The 17,581-nt window shown below is 39.8% G+C and overlaps 2 protein-coding genes across 16 annotated transcripts in view; both read right to left on the bottom strand.

Annotated features, from left to right (window-relative positions):
- dip2ca (disco-interacting protein 2 homolog Ca) overlaps positions 1–17,581 on the bottom strand; it is a 210,348-nt gene that overhangs the window by 32,521 nt on the left and 160,246 nt on the right. For 11 of the 15 annotated variants that reach the window (XM_051380870.1, XM_051381246.1, XM_051380962.1 and 8 more), the window contains 12 exons: positions 14,097–14,207; positions 10,321–10,444; positions 7,129–7,238; positions 5,495–5,597; positions 5,280–5,344; positions 4,950–5,043; positions 4,481–4,600; positions 3,706–3,820; positions 1,847–2,007; positions 1,169–1,305; positions 873–1,081; positions 673–787 (listed from right to left, as the gene is read on the bottom strand). In XM_051380870.1, the coding sequence (XP_051236830.1) occupies positions 673–787; positions 873–1,081; positions 1,169–1,305; positions 1,847–2,007; positions 3,706–3,820; positions 4,481–4,600; positions 4,950–5,043; positions 5,280–5,344; positions 5,495–5,597; positions 7,129–7,238; positions 10,321–10,444; positions 14,097–14,207 (1,464 nt within the window). The remainder of the gene's footprint in view (positions 1–672; positions 788–872; positions 1,082–1,168; positions 1,306–1,846; positions 2,008–3,705; positions 3,821–4,480; positions 4,601–4,949; positions 5,044–5,279; positions 5,345–5,494; positions 5,598–7,128; positions 7,239–10,320; positions 10,445–14,096; positions 14,208–17,581) is intronic. The other 4 variants (XM_051381020.1, XM_051381405.1, XM_051381176.1 and 1 more) reach the window with 1 other exon arrangement.
- The window catches only part of LOC127355896 (tripartite motif-containing protein 16-like), a 167,438-nt gene that overhangs the window by 100,941 nt on the left and 48,916 nt on the right, over positions 1–17,581 (bottom strand). The gene's annotated exons all lie outside the window — the stretch shown is intronic.

Here is a 17,581-nt window from a genome sequence, read left to right as displayed (position 1 = left end):
TCCACATTCGGTGCTGTAGGGAGTATTTGGGGCAGCAGGACGGTGTGTGTTCATGGTGATGAAGGAACAGTGCGACAGTGTGGCTCATTGATGTGTTTTTAATAGTTTTTGAACAACAATGGAGCTCGACGGCACAGAGGAAGAAGATATATCAGGCTTTGATACAAACACAATACTTTAGTTGGTAGATACAGGTCATTGTTGGTTTGGGTCTTTTCAGGGGATTTATTGACAATGAGAGACAAACAGAGAAAATCACCCGATCGGACATGTGATTAAATCTGGAGCTGCTGATGGAGGTAGGTGAGCAGTGAGCTTTCTCGCTTCCTTCTTCTGTCTGTTGAGATTTGCACGTGCTCAGTACCGATCATACAATACAATTATCCCGGAAACAAGAGTTCGGTCTAGCCCGGTTTGCTGCAAGTTTGAGAGCAAGTCGGATTAAAATGGGATTGTTTGTTTGGTTCCCAGAAAACACTGTTAGAGTGCCACAACAACAGCCGACATCATCTCGTCTGTATGGCAGCGAAAAGGATCTTAACAACTTGTATAGAGGAGAATGAAAATTGCCCAGCCAGGCAAGTTGAATCCTGGTTGAGGAAGTTGATGTTTTGTACTGTGTAACTGGATATATAACTGTGTAGATGCTGTATATAAAGTGTGTGCGAGTACCTGCAGAACTCGGCTCATCCACTGGAAGCTGTCTTCCTCGGTGGAGTCGGGCCGCTGCTCTGCCACGACCACGATCCTCTCGTCATGAAGCACGGTGATGGAGAACACCGCTATCCTGAAACACGCAGCGTCGACATGATTCACAGCTGGACGACATCGTAACGTCACCTCTGGAGGATTAACGCAGCACAAACACTTACCTGCCCCTGTACACAAACTTCATGGGCTCTACAGCGAGCGCCGTCGCCACGATGTCGTCGGCGTTGTGACGACGGCCCCCGACCACCATCAGGCCGTCCATCTTCCCCGCCACGAAGATCAGACCTGCAGGCCCGATGAATCCCAGCAGGCCGGTCCTGGTGAAGGGAAACTCGCTGATGGGAGCCCCGTTGTTGGATGTGGGGAAGACCTGAAGAGTGTGAGAGGATGTGATTAAAACAGTCAGAAACGCTTAATTAATTAATCAATTAATCAACTAAATCCTTCACACGCTCACCTCGAAGGTGTTCTTGGTCATGCCGGCCAGACCATAGTAGGAGGTTCCAGTGGCAGCAGTGCAAACGCACAGCTCTCCAATCTCATCAGTCTTACAGAGCTGAGGGACACCTTCTGGTTTCACCGCACACATCATAGCTGCAGAGAGAGAAACCGGGGGAAGAAGCTTTTTATGAAAGAGAAACAATGATCAGATTAGTGTCATTTTACATGAATGATTCAAGTGCAGCTTCAGGTGAAATATGAGGTAATAGGTAATATTATAAGTTAAAGCCTGGTCCAGTATGCAACTTCTACAGTGTGATGTAGAAACCTGAAGCCAGACACTGAGAACGGAGTGAAGTAGGAGACATTCTGTGCCTTTAGAAATGAACAACATTTGCATATTCATAGATTCTGTCATTTTTAAGGAGTAGATGAGTTATTAAGGATTTTAATGTGGAAATTATACCTTTTTGAGAAAAAAAAAACACATTAGACAAACAGACTATTTGTATATGTATCTTAATACATATCTCGGAACATGAAAATCCCCAAAACAGCATATATAAGGTTTTTTAGATGAGTAGAAAAGGACAAGTGAAACAAGTGAAAAAAATGAGGATAGAAGGAAGGACAGAAAAAGGAAAAGCAAAGAAAGAATCAGGATCAGGATCAGCGGGTTCGCCATCCGTCTCACCTCCGGGCATGACGGAGCCGACGTCCTGCAGCGTGAGGACCGACAGCTTCTCCTCCGAGTCGACCCGGATCACGCCGTGACTCAGACCCTGCATGGACAACACGCCGCGACCAGGAGGGGTGCTGCCCTCCTCCACAGGCCTGCAGGAGGAGGGGTGGAGACTGCCAATCAGATCACAGGGAAAGGTGATGGAGTGCTGTCTGTCTTTGTGATGTGACAGCAGTTATTGGGAAGTGACAAGGTTTTGGGGAAGTGAGGGAACATTTTTACGGGGGTGAGAGCAATTTTGTTAAGTGAGGACATTTTTTTCAGATTGGAGACGTTTATTGGAAGGTGGCCATGTTTGTACGGCGAGGACATTTTTAGGAAGTACGGACAGTTTTGGAAAGCAACATTTTTGTTGAGCAAAGACCTTGACATTTTGGGGAAAATCACAATATTTTTGTTATATGAGAAAATGCTTTAAAAGCGAGGGCAATTTTTTGGAATAGAGCAATTTTAGAAAGTCACAACTTCCAAATTTCTTTTTAGAAAGTGAGGAAAATATATTAAAAGTGAAGACATTTGACCATATTTGTAAGGTCATGTATAGGAAGTATTGACAGTTTTGGAAACATTTTTGTTGAGCAAGGACAGGACTTTTGGACTTGGGACATTTTTGGAAAGTGAAGAAATTTTGGGAAAATCACAATATTTTAGGAAGGTCACAATATATTGTTATATGATGACATTTTTGAAAAGCTAAGGACAATTTTGGAAACAATTCACACTCAGTCACAATTCCCAAACTTTTTTTGTGGGAGCAGTTTTGGAAAGGGAGGAAGACTTTGTTAAATGAGGATTTTTTTTATATCAGGGGACATAATTGATTATTGGAAAATGAAGATATTTACAGAAAATGGGGACATTTATCTCAAAAAGAAGGCAACTTTAGAAAGTCAAGATATTTTTAGAAAGTGAGGACAATTTGGGAAAGGGAGGGCTATTTTTCCAGTCGTCACCGGGCTGTCCGAGGGTTATGTTAAGCTAAGGTTAGAAATAAACTGAGGTTAAAGTTGCTGTATGTCAATGAGGGTCCTCACAAGTACAGCTGTGTATAAGTGTGAGGGTTTGTGTGATTTTTATGAGTTTTGAAGCAGCTTTTCTGAAAATAAAGTGAGTTCATTACTACCACACCCGCTGCAGTAAAGTGCTATTTATTAAACTGTGTGTGGCACAAACACACACGCATTTAAAAACACACACTGTCACAGGGCTTTTGCAGTGTCGTAATTAAGAGCGTGGAGCAAAAATTACAGGCGACATGTGAATGAAAACCACCCTGGTTCCACTGTATTGTGGTTTTTTAACATGTTGCAGTTACAGTTACAGGAGGATGAAAGAGGTGGAAAGGTTGCACGTTTAGTTGTAAAGTCTTAATGAGTTAAAATAAGAACAGGATGTAGTGGAAGGAGGGCGAAGCCACTAAAACAGCCACTTATTTACTGAGGAGAGTCAATAAATATACGTCATGTAAAAATCATTTTAGTATTAAATTGTAAGTTTAAGTGATGAGGCCATAAAATAAGTGTCATTTGATTTGATTCCTTATAATGATGACAACCGGATTATATTTTACATTGTTTTTATAGTTTAGCATATTTGGAATAATACACTGACACTCTACAGTAAAATAAAAAAAAAAAAAAAGAGTTTGGCCTTTAATGTTTTTGAAATCATGATATTTAAATAAAAAGACATGCAGTGTGTTTTCGAGATGACACGTGCATGTGGAAGAACTGACTCTGGCCTGTATGCATGTGTACACGTGTATGTGTGTGTAAGTGTAGATATGTGTGTGTAGATATATGTGTGTGTACCTCCTTATAGCAACAGTCAGAGCCTCCGGGGAGCTGGCACAGGGACATATGACCTCCTGCTTTAAACCTTTAGACTGGAAAACGTTGAGGAAGGCGTCACAGGATGAGATCGACCCTGAGAGACACAATTTAAGAAGTCAAGGAGGAAGCAGCTCATTACAGGCGAGTCTTCGTGATATAATTGTCATTTGAAGTTCAGTTACAATTTTTTGTTTTTTCCCAAATATTTGGACACCAGCCAATCATAAAATGTTCAATGTGAACCATCTGTCAGCGGAGAAAAGTAATCTTTATTCTATTTATAACTACTGGCACAAGTTGTTTCCACTGGGGATGGAGAGAGACTTTTTCTGCCCTGGGTTTTCCCTCTCAGGCTATTTACAACCTTTCTGGACAACTTCAACATGGTTTTTTTTGGACTTGAAAAGATTCTGCATGTTGCTTAACAGGCGAAATGTATAATTAGGATAATTTCCTAAAAGAAAATGGACAATTAATCAAAGGGGAGACAGTAAAGGATAAATACAACATCAGGCTGACACAGAGAAATTGAGTTAGTACATTAAAATATACAACAGATTCTAGTTCTGTTTTTAGACTATTGTAATGAAAAACCCAATATTTAAAAGAAATAGTACATTCCTGCTCCAACAGCTTTGTAGTATGTAAATTGACACTAAATGTAGGGTTGGACATTCATTTCATGGTCCTTTTTGTTTTTAATGACTTCACGACCTTTAATATATCCACAGTGCAAACTTCAGTGTGTTCTTACAGGGATTTGAACCGTCAGCCACCACCAGCATGCGCAGGGAGGTCAGGTTGATGTCTCGCTGGTCCCGGTGGGCCACCAGAGCCCAGTGCATGTCCCGCGACTTCACACAGGCCACCTTAGCTATACACAAAAAGCACACACACAACAAAATGTAATTACTATAAACTCATGGACTAAAATCTGGGTGATTGCTTAAGAGCTTAGTGATAAAAGCTTGGGTGGGGTCTGACACACACTAAAGTTTGTCCAAATATCTTACATCACTGAAGAGTTTGTGTCTGCTTTCTAAACTTGGCAAGAATAGACTGATTTCTGTTCAATGGTTTATCAAAATAATATATCAATTATATTAAATCAGTACAATCAAACACAACCAGTGACCTCTTTCTGTTTTCCAGCAGGTTTCAAAATCTGATCTGCTGCCTTTTTCTATTTGAATAGTATTGTTACTCAGTTTGGGTTTTGTTACCTTTGTACTGGCAGACTTTTTGGATCCAGGACAGAGGGTTGACCTTCATGAGGGCGTAGGGAATACTGATGACGTGCATCATATTCATTACACTCTGACAGAGAGGCAGAAAATAACAGAGAGTGAGACATAAACAGATGGAAGTTCACCATTCTTATTTTCATATATTCTATAGTTATTATTTACTCTGACCAGATTTGGAAGTAGTCTTGGTTACAAAATAAAACATTTCTATGTTGAATTGGAAGAATAAAACATACAATAATAGTGTGTTTATTATACTCTGATTCATCATGTGGAATGATTAAGGTAAAGGTGGGTTTTTCTTACAGTCAGGACAGCGTGCCACAGTCCTACATCTTTCTTGAAGTCTAGTACATTCACTATGGTCTCAGCTGGAGGACGGCAGACAGACAGACAGACAGACACAGAAACACATTATTGTAAATGCAGTTTCACAGTTAAATTGTCTCTGAGCTGCAGTATCTGAAGGTGAACGGAGCTTCAGAGCGAATGGAGTGTAAATGTGTGTGTGTGTGTGTTACCTTCTGTGTAAGAGCAGGACTGCGTGAGGGCCTGGCAGTGTGTGAGCATGGCTATCCTCATCACCGTCACACCGAGCACGCTGCCGTCCTTACAGGTCTTATACTGGACAGACAAAGACAGAGAGAGAGAGTGAGTGGCTGAAGAGGTCTCATTAAGCCCGTTTACCCCTGGTATTAACATGCATCTTGGGTGATCCGATCACAATTGGACAGCTCTAAACAAAGTGTAAACCACTACTCAGACCACTCAAACTACCGACCGAGGTGGTCTGGGATGAATTTGACCACATATCCTTTGTACAGTGAACGATAATGAGTCCTGGGCCACAGTAAAGGACCCCCCTACTCAACTGACATCCTGTAAGTACACAAAAACACGCTGTCTATTTGGGTCATACTTCGATAAACCATAACATTTCTTCCTTGACCCTTCTGTAGTCTCACTTAGCAACTTGTTAGCAACCACATTTTTTAAGACACATAAAAGCTTCAAAATCCACAGGTGGGGTATTTTCTGATGTATTTTATGTCGTAGAAGCAAGCTTGTGTTAACCACAGACATTATTTCAGACATCTCACCAAAAACCCGCTGACCTAAAGGCGAGGGAACCGGATATCAAAAACATCCAAAATATCTGTGTTTGTAAGTGCACAGTTTCTAATAACCTAATAAAGAACTGTGAATGCTGACCCTTATACTTATATGTGAATTCAGTGACCTGTTTATTCTTGCCAGTTGATCTCTGAACAGATAAAATATAACAGCAACAAGTCTGTTGCCTCTGACTCCCCTTGTGAATAAAACCTATTTCTCAGTGTAGCTTATAAAACAATACAGGTGTTGTCAATACTGAATGTGACAACATATCTTGGCTGTCAGTCAACTGTGCGACTATGAAACATTGTGATAACAATATTAATATATATTTTGAGGCCTGAATCAGCTGTAACAATATTGATTGATGAATTTAGGGTTCTTTTTTTGCAGAGTTCCCAAAACCAAAATGATGTCTGAGTGCTGTGGAGTCGACAGTAATCGATAAAAAACCTTCCAGAATAAGACCTCGCCTGTCTGAAAAAGTCTGGCACCTCTCTGACAAACGACTGCTGGCATGAAAATGAAGCACATTATAAGCTGCTATTAAAGTTATGAATCATGTTGAGACATCTTACAAAAAGACAAAACTTGGAATTAAAAAAAAAAAAAAAAGATAAATTTCTCTGAGCTGCAGTCATTTAATTTGTCTCGACTGTCTGGGACGAGGCCTCGGTTAAAAAACAAAAGGTCAATCGTTTTTCAATCATCCCTCGACTGTCATCATTTTCCTCTCGGCCCTTTTTTTAATCCCCGGCGCAATCAAGGAGACGTTTCACCTTGTAATTACTGCCCGGCAGCTCAAAGGGACGTCAGGTAAGTTCAAATCAACCAGACGAGATGATAGCATTGAACGGCAGAGAAATAGTGAAACATCCACTCGGCCGCAGAGTGATTCTAATCCAAAGGACATGTAGCGCCATTGATTTCCATTCAAAAGAAAGTAATGACTGGAACTACACTGGTGGAATTGTTTTAGTGCCCCAGAGAAGACTCGCTTCAGTGTGTGTATCAGTGTGTGTGTGTGTGTGTGTGTTACCTCTATGTAGGCAGTGTCCTGGTTGGCATCCTTGATGTGTGGGAACCAGTCTCGGGGAGGTTTGGAGAGGTGTTTGGACTCTGTGACGAACCACAGCAACTTGGGCCAGCCTGGACACACAGGGCGACAAAACAAACATCCTAATGTCTCCAATGTCTGTAAAAGGTTTCTTCCATGAACTTCCTGCTCCAAAACTGTCTTCAGTTGTGGTATTTTGGGGGTTTCTGGGAATGTTGTGGACAACATTCATACATTCACTCCCAACGCGTCAAATATGGCAGCTTGATCAGTGACCCTACGCTTCAAAATATTACTTTTTAGGTACCCCTCTAGTGTCAATTTTGCACATACAGAGCAGTCCAGTTATCAATAATACATATGCAACATCTGGTTAGACTTTCAAAATAAAGCGGGATTAATGTTGTGAAACAGACATAATTTGGTTAGTTGTGGAACTTGGACACAGATTTTGGCAACTTTCACCTTCTGATTCTTTATGTAATAGATTTTAAATCCTGTTCAACCATTTATCCATATATATCTAATGATAACTGTACACTGGCTCTAGGTTGACTTTATATGTTGTTGCCTCATGTCTTTATCTATTTTAACTTTAATGACAAGTTATGTAGTTATGTTATGTATGTTGCTTTCATGCCCTACTCTGAAAACAATACACTCCTGGTTGATAGAGCTTCTATGAAAGACAAATGGTGACAATGTATGCATTGTGCACTGTAGTCTTTTAGCACAGTCCAGTCTAACACAGAGTATGGCATCCTGAATTGTTTTAGGATGTAACAAATAAATCCATTGAATCGTAAAATCTTTGACTATACTCAAATAGAGTGACCAGAGAAGTGGTTATTTTGACAAAAGAAAAGAGATTTGCATAAAGAAATTGAGATGGTTTCCCATTTGAAGTTTATATTCTGATTGGTCTGTTGTTCCAATGAATAGGTAATAAAACATTATTTACTTGTTGTCTATTTGGTTCACTTAGGTCCACACTGTCCAGTTTTACATTTCATTCTTACATTTGGGGTCAGTTTGGGGTTCAGTGTCTCACTTAAGGACATTTTGACATGTGGACAGAATGAGGCTGCATTATGACAATCAGGTTGCCCAGGTGGTCATAATGTTATGGCTGATCAGTGTATTCTTGGCACAACTCAAACAAAACTGTTTTCTGTTTTTTTCCTTCCTACTGATATTCCTTCATTGACTTTAAGAAACACTTAATAAGAGCTTCCTGGTGGTTCCTGATTTCACAGGTATATAAAATCGCATATCGTCGACATATCGCTGAACAGAAATCTTATAATAATGTATGATTTGGTCAAGTGGAAGCATGTTCAGCACCTGCATGGACTCATTTTTATTCCTACTGTTATAAAGACAGATTATTATTGCTACGAGGATGTGTTGAGTGTTTACACGGCAGAACATGAACGAATGTAAAATCCTGAGTATGTGAAGGCTGTTAATGTCTGAATTAATGCTGCTGTTGCTGCCCAGCAGTGAGACAGAAGAAACAATCAGCCATGTGAATGAGACGAGTTTAAAGCCTGCTGATCAATACGAGGAGCACTCTACCTTAATGAGACACACACACACGCACACACACACACACACACACACACACTGCTAAGTCCATGCTGAGTGAGGAGCAGTAAATCTGGCGGCATCATGTTGCTATTTATACATCCATTACTGAAATGCAAACAGTCGTTATTAATCACTAGGAGATCTCGCTCTCTGTTCAGTGCTAATGTTTCTCTATTCTCAATTCATCATGTGTCTCCTTCCATCCGTTCTCTTTCTCTCCTCCCTCTTGTCAGCTGCTTCCCATCGATTTGCAATTCTGCCTCGCTGACTCTCTCTCTCTCTGTCTGTTTCTCCTCTCTCTCTCTCTCTATGTCTCTCTACCATCCTGTCATCCATTACTTAGTCAAGCTGTCTGTTGCCATCAGTCTGTTAATTCATCCTACTGAGAGACACAGGAAAGCTGTGCTAAAACAAGAGAAGCAAGACTATATTTTGACCTCTGACCTCTGAGCATGTTGTGTGTGTGCAGTGTGTCTGTTTTGACTATGTATATCAGTGTGTCCATCTTTGTGCGTCTCTGTATTGGACTTATTACTGTTGTGTAATAGAATTTATGGTCTATTATTGTTTGCACTTTTCTATTAAATTGTATTTAATTTGATTCTATTATGATTCCAATTTTATTGTGTTTTAAAATGTTGCCCTAATGCATTTTTTCACCACTTTGAACATTGCTCAAGTCCAAATTCATTGCTTTGCTGTTCTCTATTGAGAGTATAACGAATCTACTGAGTCTGTCTTGTCCCATGCTGCAATATGTGCAGGCACAAAAGGGCCCACCGATGGACATCAGGCCAATTGTTGCTGTCCCTTGTGGGCCCTCATAATCAGCTGGACCCCAGTTTATTGCACCGGCTACACCGGCAGTACTTACACCTTTGGAGTGGACTCTCTTTGAGGTGGGAAAAAACACAATGCCAAGCCCAGAGAATCATGTGTTTTGTAGTATATCCTTGTAGTATAAGTTTTATTATCTGTGTATGACCATCTTTACGTATAGTGCTGACCTGAGTTTGTTCTTACTGTAGCAGGAAAGGAGATTTTATTACATGCAGTTCTTAGATTTTTCAGTTTAGTTGTAACTTTGGGGAACTTTCTGCACTTGATGATGCACTTGTAGAACCCAGCTGTGCACTCTACAGTACATTTGGGGATGGAGGCCCTTCATGTCTGATTGACCCACTTGTTGAACTGCCAGCATTCAAACTGCATGCTGCTATCTTAGTGCTACAGAGAAATGGCTGCAGCATAAAAGCTGATGGAGTTATTTTACTGTTATAAAAGCATTTTAAAGTATTTAGCCCTGGCAGCTTCCTGATAATGATAATACGGAACCATTTTCCAAGTACACAAATGCTTTGGCAAGAATTACAACTAATATTGGATTCTGGATTCTTGATATGGAGTTTACTGCGTGTTGCCACAAATACACTGCTGGTATGTGCACAGGTGTGGCAATAGTGTGTGTGTGTGTGTGTGTGTGTGTGTGTGTGTGTGTGTGTGTGTGTGTGTGCGTGCGTGCGTGTGTGTGTGTGTGTGTGTGTGTGTGTGCGTGTGTGTGCGTGCGTGCGTGTTATGTGAGACCTTTGAACTGTGGGATCTCTCCAGTGGGACTCTTGGGTAACCCTTTATGGCAGGCATCGCTGGTCAGAGCCACCGTCACTCCACAGCTCCCCAACAGAAACCCGATCTGCTGACTGCCAGCATCCTGGAAAGAGACCAGAGAGATTATATGTGATTAATCATCTGGACTGGATTCTAATTGATCAATAACTGCTGGGGAGGTGTTACTTTGAAGGTCCCAGGTTCTGAAAGTAAAAGTTGGGTGACAGTTGCAGCACTATAAGGCTTTAATGAAACTTTCCTGGTTGAATCATCAGTACAGCTGTGTTGATAAAAATTTGAATGCACAAGCCTGTGGACATAAAAACAAGAGGTGAGACAAATACAACTCCCAAGGTTCACTTCGGGACAAAATACGCAATCACTAAGCCCATTTGGCGGTATAAAGCTACACTTTGTAATATTTGGTATTTGTGGCGATTTGGCGCCTTCAGTTGCAATGTCATAAATATGGACAGTTATAATAACATTATTTGTGATCAAAAACTAGCAAGTCGACTACTTTTCTAACACAGCCAAATATTAAGCAAGTTCAACAACATTGCAAGCCAGCACATATAACTGACTCGTCCAACAGAAAGAAGGCCAGCTCAGTTGTAATAGGGTGAAAGCTGTAAAAGCTGTTATTTTAAAGTAGAAAAAATACATAATGCTGCTTTAAATGAGTTCAGTTTGTTTTGTACATTTTTTATTTCTTTCAGGATGAAAATGTAAAAGCGAACTGAATATATTAATCAGTGTATGCATATGATATTTCTTAAATAGTATACCTTATGTGTTAATAAAACAAGATTACACTATTGCATGGATGAACCCTTTATATCAGCATGTCCAATATGGCTGTTAATTACATAAAAAATAATGTTTTTTAAAAGTTCTGTTCCTGTAAGTTTCATTAAGTGTTCAGTGGTTGGACCACTTTCAAATCCCTTCAGCTCCAGCAATATGGTTCAAGGTTCATTTATCTATTATTCTACAACACAGGGCTGCACAATGAAATGTAGGTTGTAGTCCCTTTATGCTACACAAGAACAATATTTATTATGTTGGAGTTGGGAAGATGAGTTGAGGAGTCTTCCAGCCTGAGGAGAGAAGCTGTTCTGCAGTCTGGTGGTACCGCAGTGGATACTTCTGTAACTCTTGCCAGATGGCAGCAGGGTGAACAGGCTGTTGCTGGGGGTCCTTTAAAATCCTTTGGGTAAGTTAGAAATGTCTGCTAGATTCATATTGGTTCTCACACAAAAAAAAGTTTCACTTACTGAACTTTAAACAGTCAAAGTGGGCGTGGAAATTACATAAGCTATGTTCTGTAACTGCACTATTTGATCCCTTTTAGACTAATCTGCCAAATATTTTATGTGTTCTGCTCTCCAACGTAAGCGTATCGCGCCTGTCATCAATATTAGCTATCCATGATAATCTAAAACATATGGAATTGTGCAAGTGTAATTCAACTCTTTGTGGCCAGGGTTTGACGGGGGATTAATTAAAATGAAAATGACTTCATGGCACAGAGGCATGTGGTTTTTGCTCTCTTTTTTTTCCTGCCAGTTTGAGCAGCCGATAACAGCTCAGTAAGATGGTTTGGTCGTGTGCTGGTGAAAATACATTTTGATTACATATAACCTGGGTTAGGGGTTAGAGTTTAAATTGTTATATTTCAGCTTTATTACAATTCTACAGGATCTGGTGGACATATTTATTGGCTAAATTTGAACAGTTAAAATGTAACATTTTATGGACTACTTGTAAATGCAGACAATATAGTGTGTAGAAGTCTAAATGTATTAAATTGGAGCACAACAACTGGGGTGTACATAAAGACATACAGCCTTTACTAACTGTACTAACAGGAGATATTACATGTGTAGAAAGCTCTTTGCTGAAAAGACGGTTCCCTGTTCTGTGTCAGTTCTGCTGTTTCTCAAATGAAAACATGATGAATAATTTAAGAAAAAATTCCAATATATTCAAAAGACTTTGGTCCCTGTTTTTTTTCTATTCATTTACTTATTCATGTACTTATCTATTTTTTATTTCTTAAAGTATCTTTTTTTTGTTATTTATTGTAGCTTTGAAAATTAACTTAACATGAGTTATTAAATGTTTGAAAGAGAATATGTACTAAAAACATTTTTTCTCCGACCTCCACTGACTCCGACACACACTCTGGCCCTCCCGGTTGCTCCCAGAGGACATTACAGCGCTCTGTGACGGCCAATCCAAACTATGACTCAAGCAAACCTACAACAACAACAGCAGAGATGTTTCTTCTTAGACATTTGGCTCTCGTTACACCTCAGCAGAGCTCTTTGTCCTCTGTGCTGCACCATGACTCAAACCACGGCGCCTTCTGATGACTCATGTTTTTAATACAATCCCCCGAAGAAGAATTAGCTCCATCAACTGGTGTGAATTAGCGCCGTTCGGCTCTGCTGCGCGTCCTCTTTTTAACTCGCTAATACTGTTTGACATGAAGAAAAAGAGGAAATGGCAACAAAAACTGCTCTGACTGCCCGAGGTCCAACTGAAAACAGACAAGCTCCCCAAATTTATTGTCCGCTTGCAGATACAATATAAATGTTTATTCCTAATGTTGATAAAATAACGTAATCTAGGCAGCATACTTTACGTTTCACGAAAATTAGCTGCCTATGAACAGTGAGTGTCGTCAGGGTTGGCTCTGCACACATAAAACTAACAGAAGAAAGCTGAGGAGGCCCATTTTATATTTTAGGGACATCTGTGCAAGGCAATGAAAACCTGAAACAAATCCTGTCTTTGTAAAGCTGATAATGTTCAGTTCTTGTTGATGCTGAGTTTTAAAGGAGTGTGTAGGATTTAGTGGCATCTAGCGATGTAGTTGCAGATTACAACCCCCTCATCTCATCCTTCCAAGACAACTACGGTGGCCACAAAGCTAAAAGAAAACTCTCAGTTTAATACTATATGCATATGCAGAACTTTTGTATTTGGATGTAAAGGCTGTGTTATGGAGAAGTGTATCGAGACTTCTGTGCCCATGCACCAAATACATCTACTTTACTTTTATTGAATTGTTGACAGGTGTTTTGTCTCATTTAATTTACATTTATGAGGGGGGCAGGTTATTACAAAACAACACCTCAGGATAAAAAAAAAAAGGTTTGGGGAGAAGTTCTTGGGGAGGGCACTTTCTTTTAAACATTTAAAGTGCCTTTATTGTCCCGACATGTCCTAGTTACACCTAAAAACAAATTCCAAAAGGCACGCTGGATGCTTGTTTTTAGGACCAACAATAAAGACATTTTAATTGTTTAATAGAGAGTGCCTTAACCTCTCAGTATAAGGCGACACTGTCACTATCCATGATTAATGACATTTGACCCTAGAAAGTTCACCCAACTAAAGGATATAAAAATTATGGTTGAGCGAGTACTTGGCTGAAATGAACATCCGATAGTATCGAAGTGTATCAAACGAGTAAAATGTGTCTGTCTCCGTACTTGTAAATATACCAACTTTCACTTCACAGCCCACTTCCGGTTTAAGCACCACTCATGCCTGGTTAAAGCCCTATTTTGAGTAAGGATACTAATACAGATAATTTAGTTGGTGGAACAGATACAGATACAGATACAGATAATAATGTACTCACTCATCCCTATTATAAAGGAACCATAGAGGATTAATTACTCATAATACATTCATTCAAACATGTCAGTTTTTGGTTGAAGTTCGGCGTCAGGAAAGCTCACCTTCCTGGTCAGTGGTACTTCTATTGGCACAGGAACGACTTCGGCCAGCAAGCAGCCGTAAAAAGCCGTCATGAAGGCAGCAGGGTCGTTGTTTGGGAAGACCAGCGCCACCTGCAGGCAGAAGGAGACAGCAGAGACGAGTTAGAGTTGGGAGGGAAGATGTATATCTGGTGATCACAAAGTTATGTTGTTGTTGCTGCACTGTTACACGGGAAATAGTTGGTTGTATCGCAGCCTTTAAAGCATGGAACTGTATTTAAAATGTGTGTTGGTAGGATTTGTTCTGGTTGGTCTAAAGTCTTGACATTTGGTACGGACATACTTTAGTAGAGTATGTAAGAGTGCAACAGGTTTTCCGTATAAAATATTTTTGACACTCCATACGTGTGCGAATCTTTGACATTTACCTTGTGCAATTTTATTATCATACTATATTTAGTCTTTTGGGCACATTTGACAACTTTTATTTTTCCTAAAATGGTAGGAAAAGACCAAAATAAGCAATAAAAATGGAGGAATCCTTATTAAGAAAGAAATCACTTTCCAGCCAATCGATTTGACCGATTTTTTAAAACGTCTTTAGAGTTGTGCTAAGGTGAGTTCAGAGAACACTTCCCCTCAAAAAAAAAAGTTAAAAATGGGTTTATTTGTCACCCAAATCAGAAGCATTTTATGGATTTTGTGTGTCACAACAAATAAAAAAGGAAGGTAGCAAAGAATCAAACATCAATGTTGTGTATGATGTTGAATGATGATATGGACGGTCACCAGAGAGCCATATGCTCGGTCGATGGGTCTTATCAGAGAATAAGAAAGCAAAATCTTTCAGGGGAGCATCTGGTCAATGTCTGTCTAAATCCTTTCCCTCGTGACTTCCTTCTTCTACTTCTGTTATGCTGCTTTCTTCTCTCTGACAGCCATCACACTGTTTAACTTCCCTCCCATTAATTTCTCTCCAGTATCTCTTACTCTCTGTGTCTGTTTCTCTCCCTTCAGCATCTTCCTCTGTTTCAGCTCATTAATTCACTTTAGTTCAAACTGTTTTAGTGGCACACTGAGGTGACGCTAAACCGCCAGAATTCTTATAGAACAACAGCAAGTTAAATGACAAACCTCTAGATGTGAAAAAAAAGAACAATAAACTGAAAGGGGGGTATAGAAAATATATTATAAACCAAGAAAATATGTACCTGTACACCTGAACTGTTACTAATCTATCTTTGGTAAATAGTTTGGTACTGAGAACTGGTTCAGAACTGGGAAACTAGTCTGGATATGCTTCTGTGTTGCCAGAAAATAAAAAAAAAATTGCAATTAAAGAGGAGTATTTAAAGCAAGGAAGCATGTTCTTGCAACCCAAATGCAGCATTTCTTCGATAAAATAAACCTTTATTAATCCCTGGAGGGAAATTCAGGTGTCATGGCAGCAACAGCAAACGAAGAATGAAACAGAGGAGAGGTTCGGCAAGAGTACAAAACCAAACCAGGATAATAAGAATAAATGCAAATATAAATTACAATTAAATAAATTAAGACACTGGACAGCTGGCCCTTGATATCTGCACTGGATATCCCCCATAATAGCCGAGAATCAGCTAATGCTAACATGTATGCTAACACATCAAGCAAGTGGCAAAAGATATATTTTACCTTTAAAAGTTCATAATCTTGTAATTTCTGTCGAGAACAGAATTTTAATTTCGATTAAAATGTCTGTCACAGCTCCTTCTGCACATTTCACTACATCTATCTTCATCCCAAGATCATATCTACGACACGAAAGCCCATCTGAAACATATTCCCAGTGCAGGAAGTTTTTTATCTGCCATCTATCTTACACCCAGGACATGAACATAACAGCCAGATTCAACATGTTAGTGCAGAGCCTTTATTATCTCCTGCTCGGCCATGTTTGATCCCGTCTGGCTCCAGTTGCACGTTGTGACGATAACGCTGAACTCCCATCTTAAGTGCTGCTTAATAGCTTCCACATGCAGCACTGGACTGTACGTGAGCGTGTGTGCTATAAGCTAAGTGCACCTGAGTGACTGAGAGCGGTGTAATGATGCTTTAACAGGACTAATGTTGACATGTGCAGGTCTCATTGGAGCCGTTCGGGTTTCATCTGTGGAGGATACCGATAGCGAGAGGAGGGGAAATGACTGTTTGATACTGTGTGTGCACGAGGTTCAACAACGTCATACTGCATAAAAACCTTCACGAAGGTTCGGCTGATTAAAGCTTCTAATAAAATACCTATAGATCAGATTGATTGACCCAACAATTTGCTGTACTTCTTTCTGTAAGAAGTGTCAGGAGCTAAAAACCACCAGACAAACACACACACAGTTGCTGTCTCTCTTTCTCATTCCTACCTGCGACTTCTCATTTCTTTAATTTCTGTGTGGTTTTGGTTTTTCTGTCTTCTCTCCTTCCCCCTGCAGCGGCCCCTCAGACTCAGGTTACCAACTAATATTATTTCAAAACTCCTCTCTCTTCTCCTCGTATACCCATTTGGTTGTCCCCATTCTCGCAAATATCAAATATGTTTGAAATTAAGTTTGTCTGGTTCTGGACTATATAGCTACTTTCCTTTTTGTTGTCCCTGTTCTCCACCTATCTACACTAACTCTGTGCTCATTAGTGAAGCCTCACTGCTGTCATTACCTACAGTTTAATACTGGCACATTAAAGGTGATGTAAGTTATATTTTTACTATTATAGAGTATTCAGTAACATGGAACAATAAAGTTTCTGGTATCCTTTTCATCCAAATCAGGAGAGAGAACTCCACAAATGGTGTTTTTCCACCAAATTAGCTCTGGTTCTTAAAGCGGCCAACTTAAATCTGGCAACGTTTTGAACCACTGTAATCAGATGTGGCATCAACAGAGGGAATAACCTGTACAATATGACGAGCCCACTTTGGTTGCCAAGGAAAACCTGCCGTTTTTTATGGTTCCAGCTGGTAACCAACTTTTCAGGTTCAGAACCAATTTATTTTGCTCAAAACTAGGTGCTTGAACTGCAATGGAGCTGGTTCCCTGTTGGTGGAAAAGGCCTAACATGGTGTTTAGTTCTGGTTCTTGAGCCGGTTCCGTTCAAGATCCTTGGAAACTTGGTGCTATCTAGCAAACCAGAATGCGTTTCCAGCAGTTTTAAATGGAAACACTGTAATCAGATGCGTCATCAACAGAGGGCTGAGGTCAACTTTATAGATTGTTGCAAGAATATTTATAATAAAAAAAACTTAGTGTCCTGTATTGTTAATATTATTTTATTGATATATTATTCCCATGCATGAAGGAGCTGCAAACTTTCATTTTGTTGTACAACCTTGTATTTTATAATTGTGAATACATTTCCTTGATCCTTTGATATTGTCATGACTGATGACTCTGGTATGCTGGTGTACAAATTGTATAACATTTTCATATTATCATATTGAGTGGATGATAATGTATGCTGGAGTCAAGATGATTACA

This window comes from Dicentrarchus labrax, unplaced genomic scaffold, assembly GCF_905237075.1.
Source record: "Dicentrarchus labrax unplaced genomic scaffold, dlabrax2021, whole genome shotgun sequence".
NCBI lineage: Eukaryota > Metazoa > Chordata > Actinopteri > Moronidae > Dicentrarchus > Dicentrarchus labrax.
This window is presented reverse-complemented; position numbering and strand designations above follow the sequence as displayed.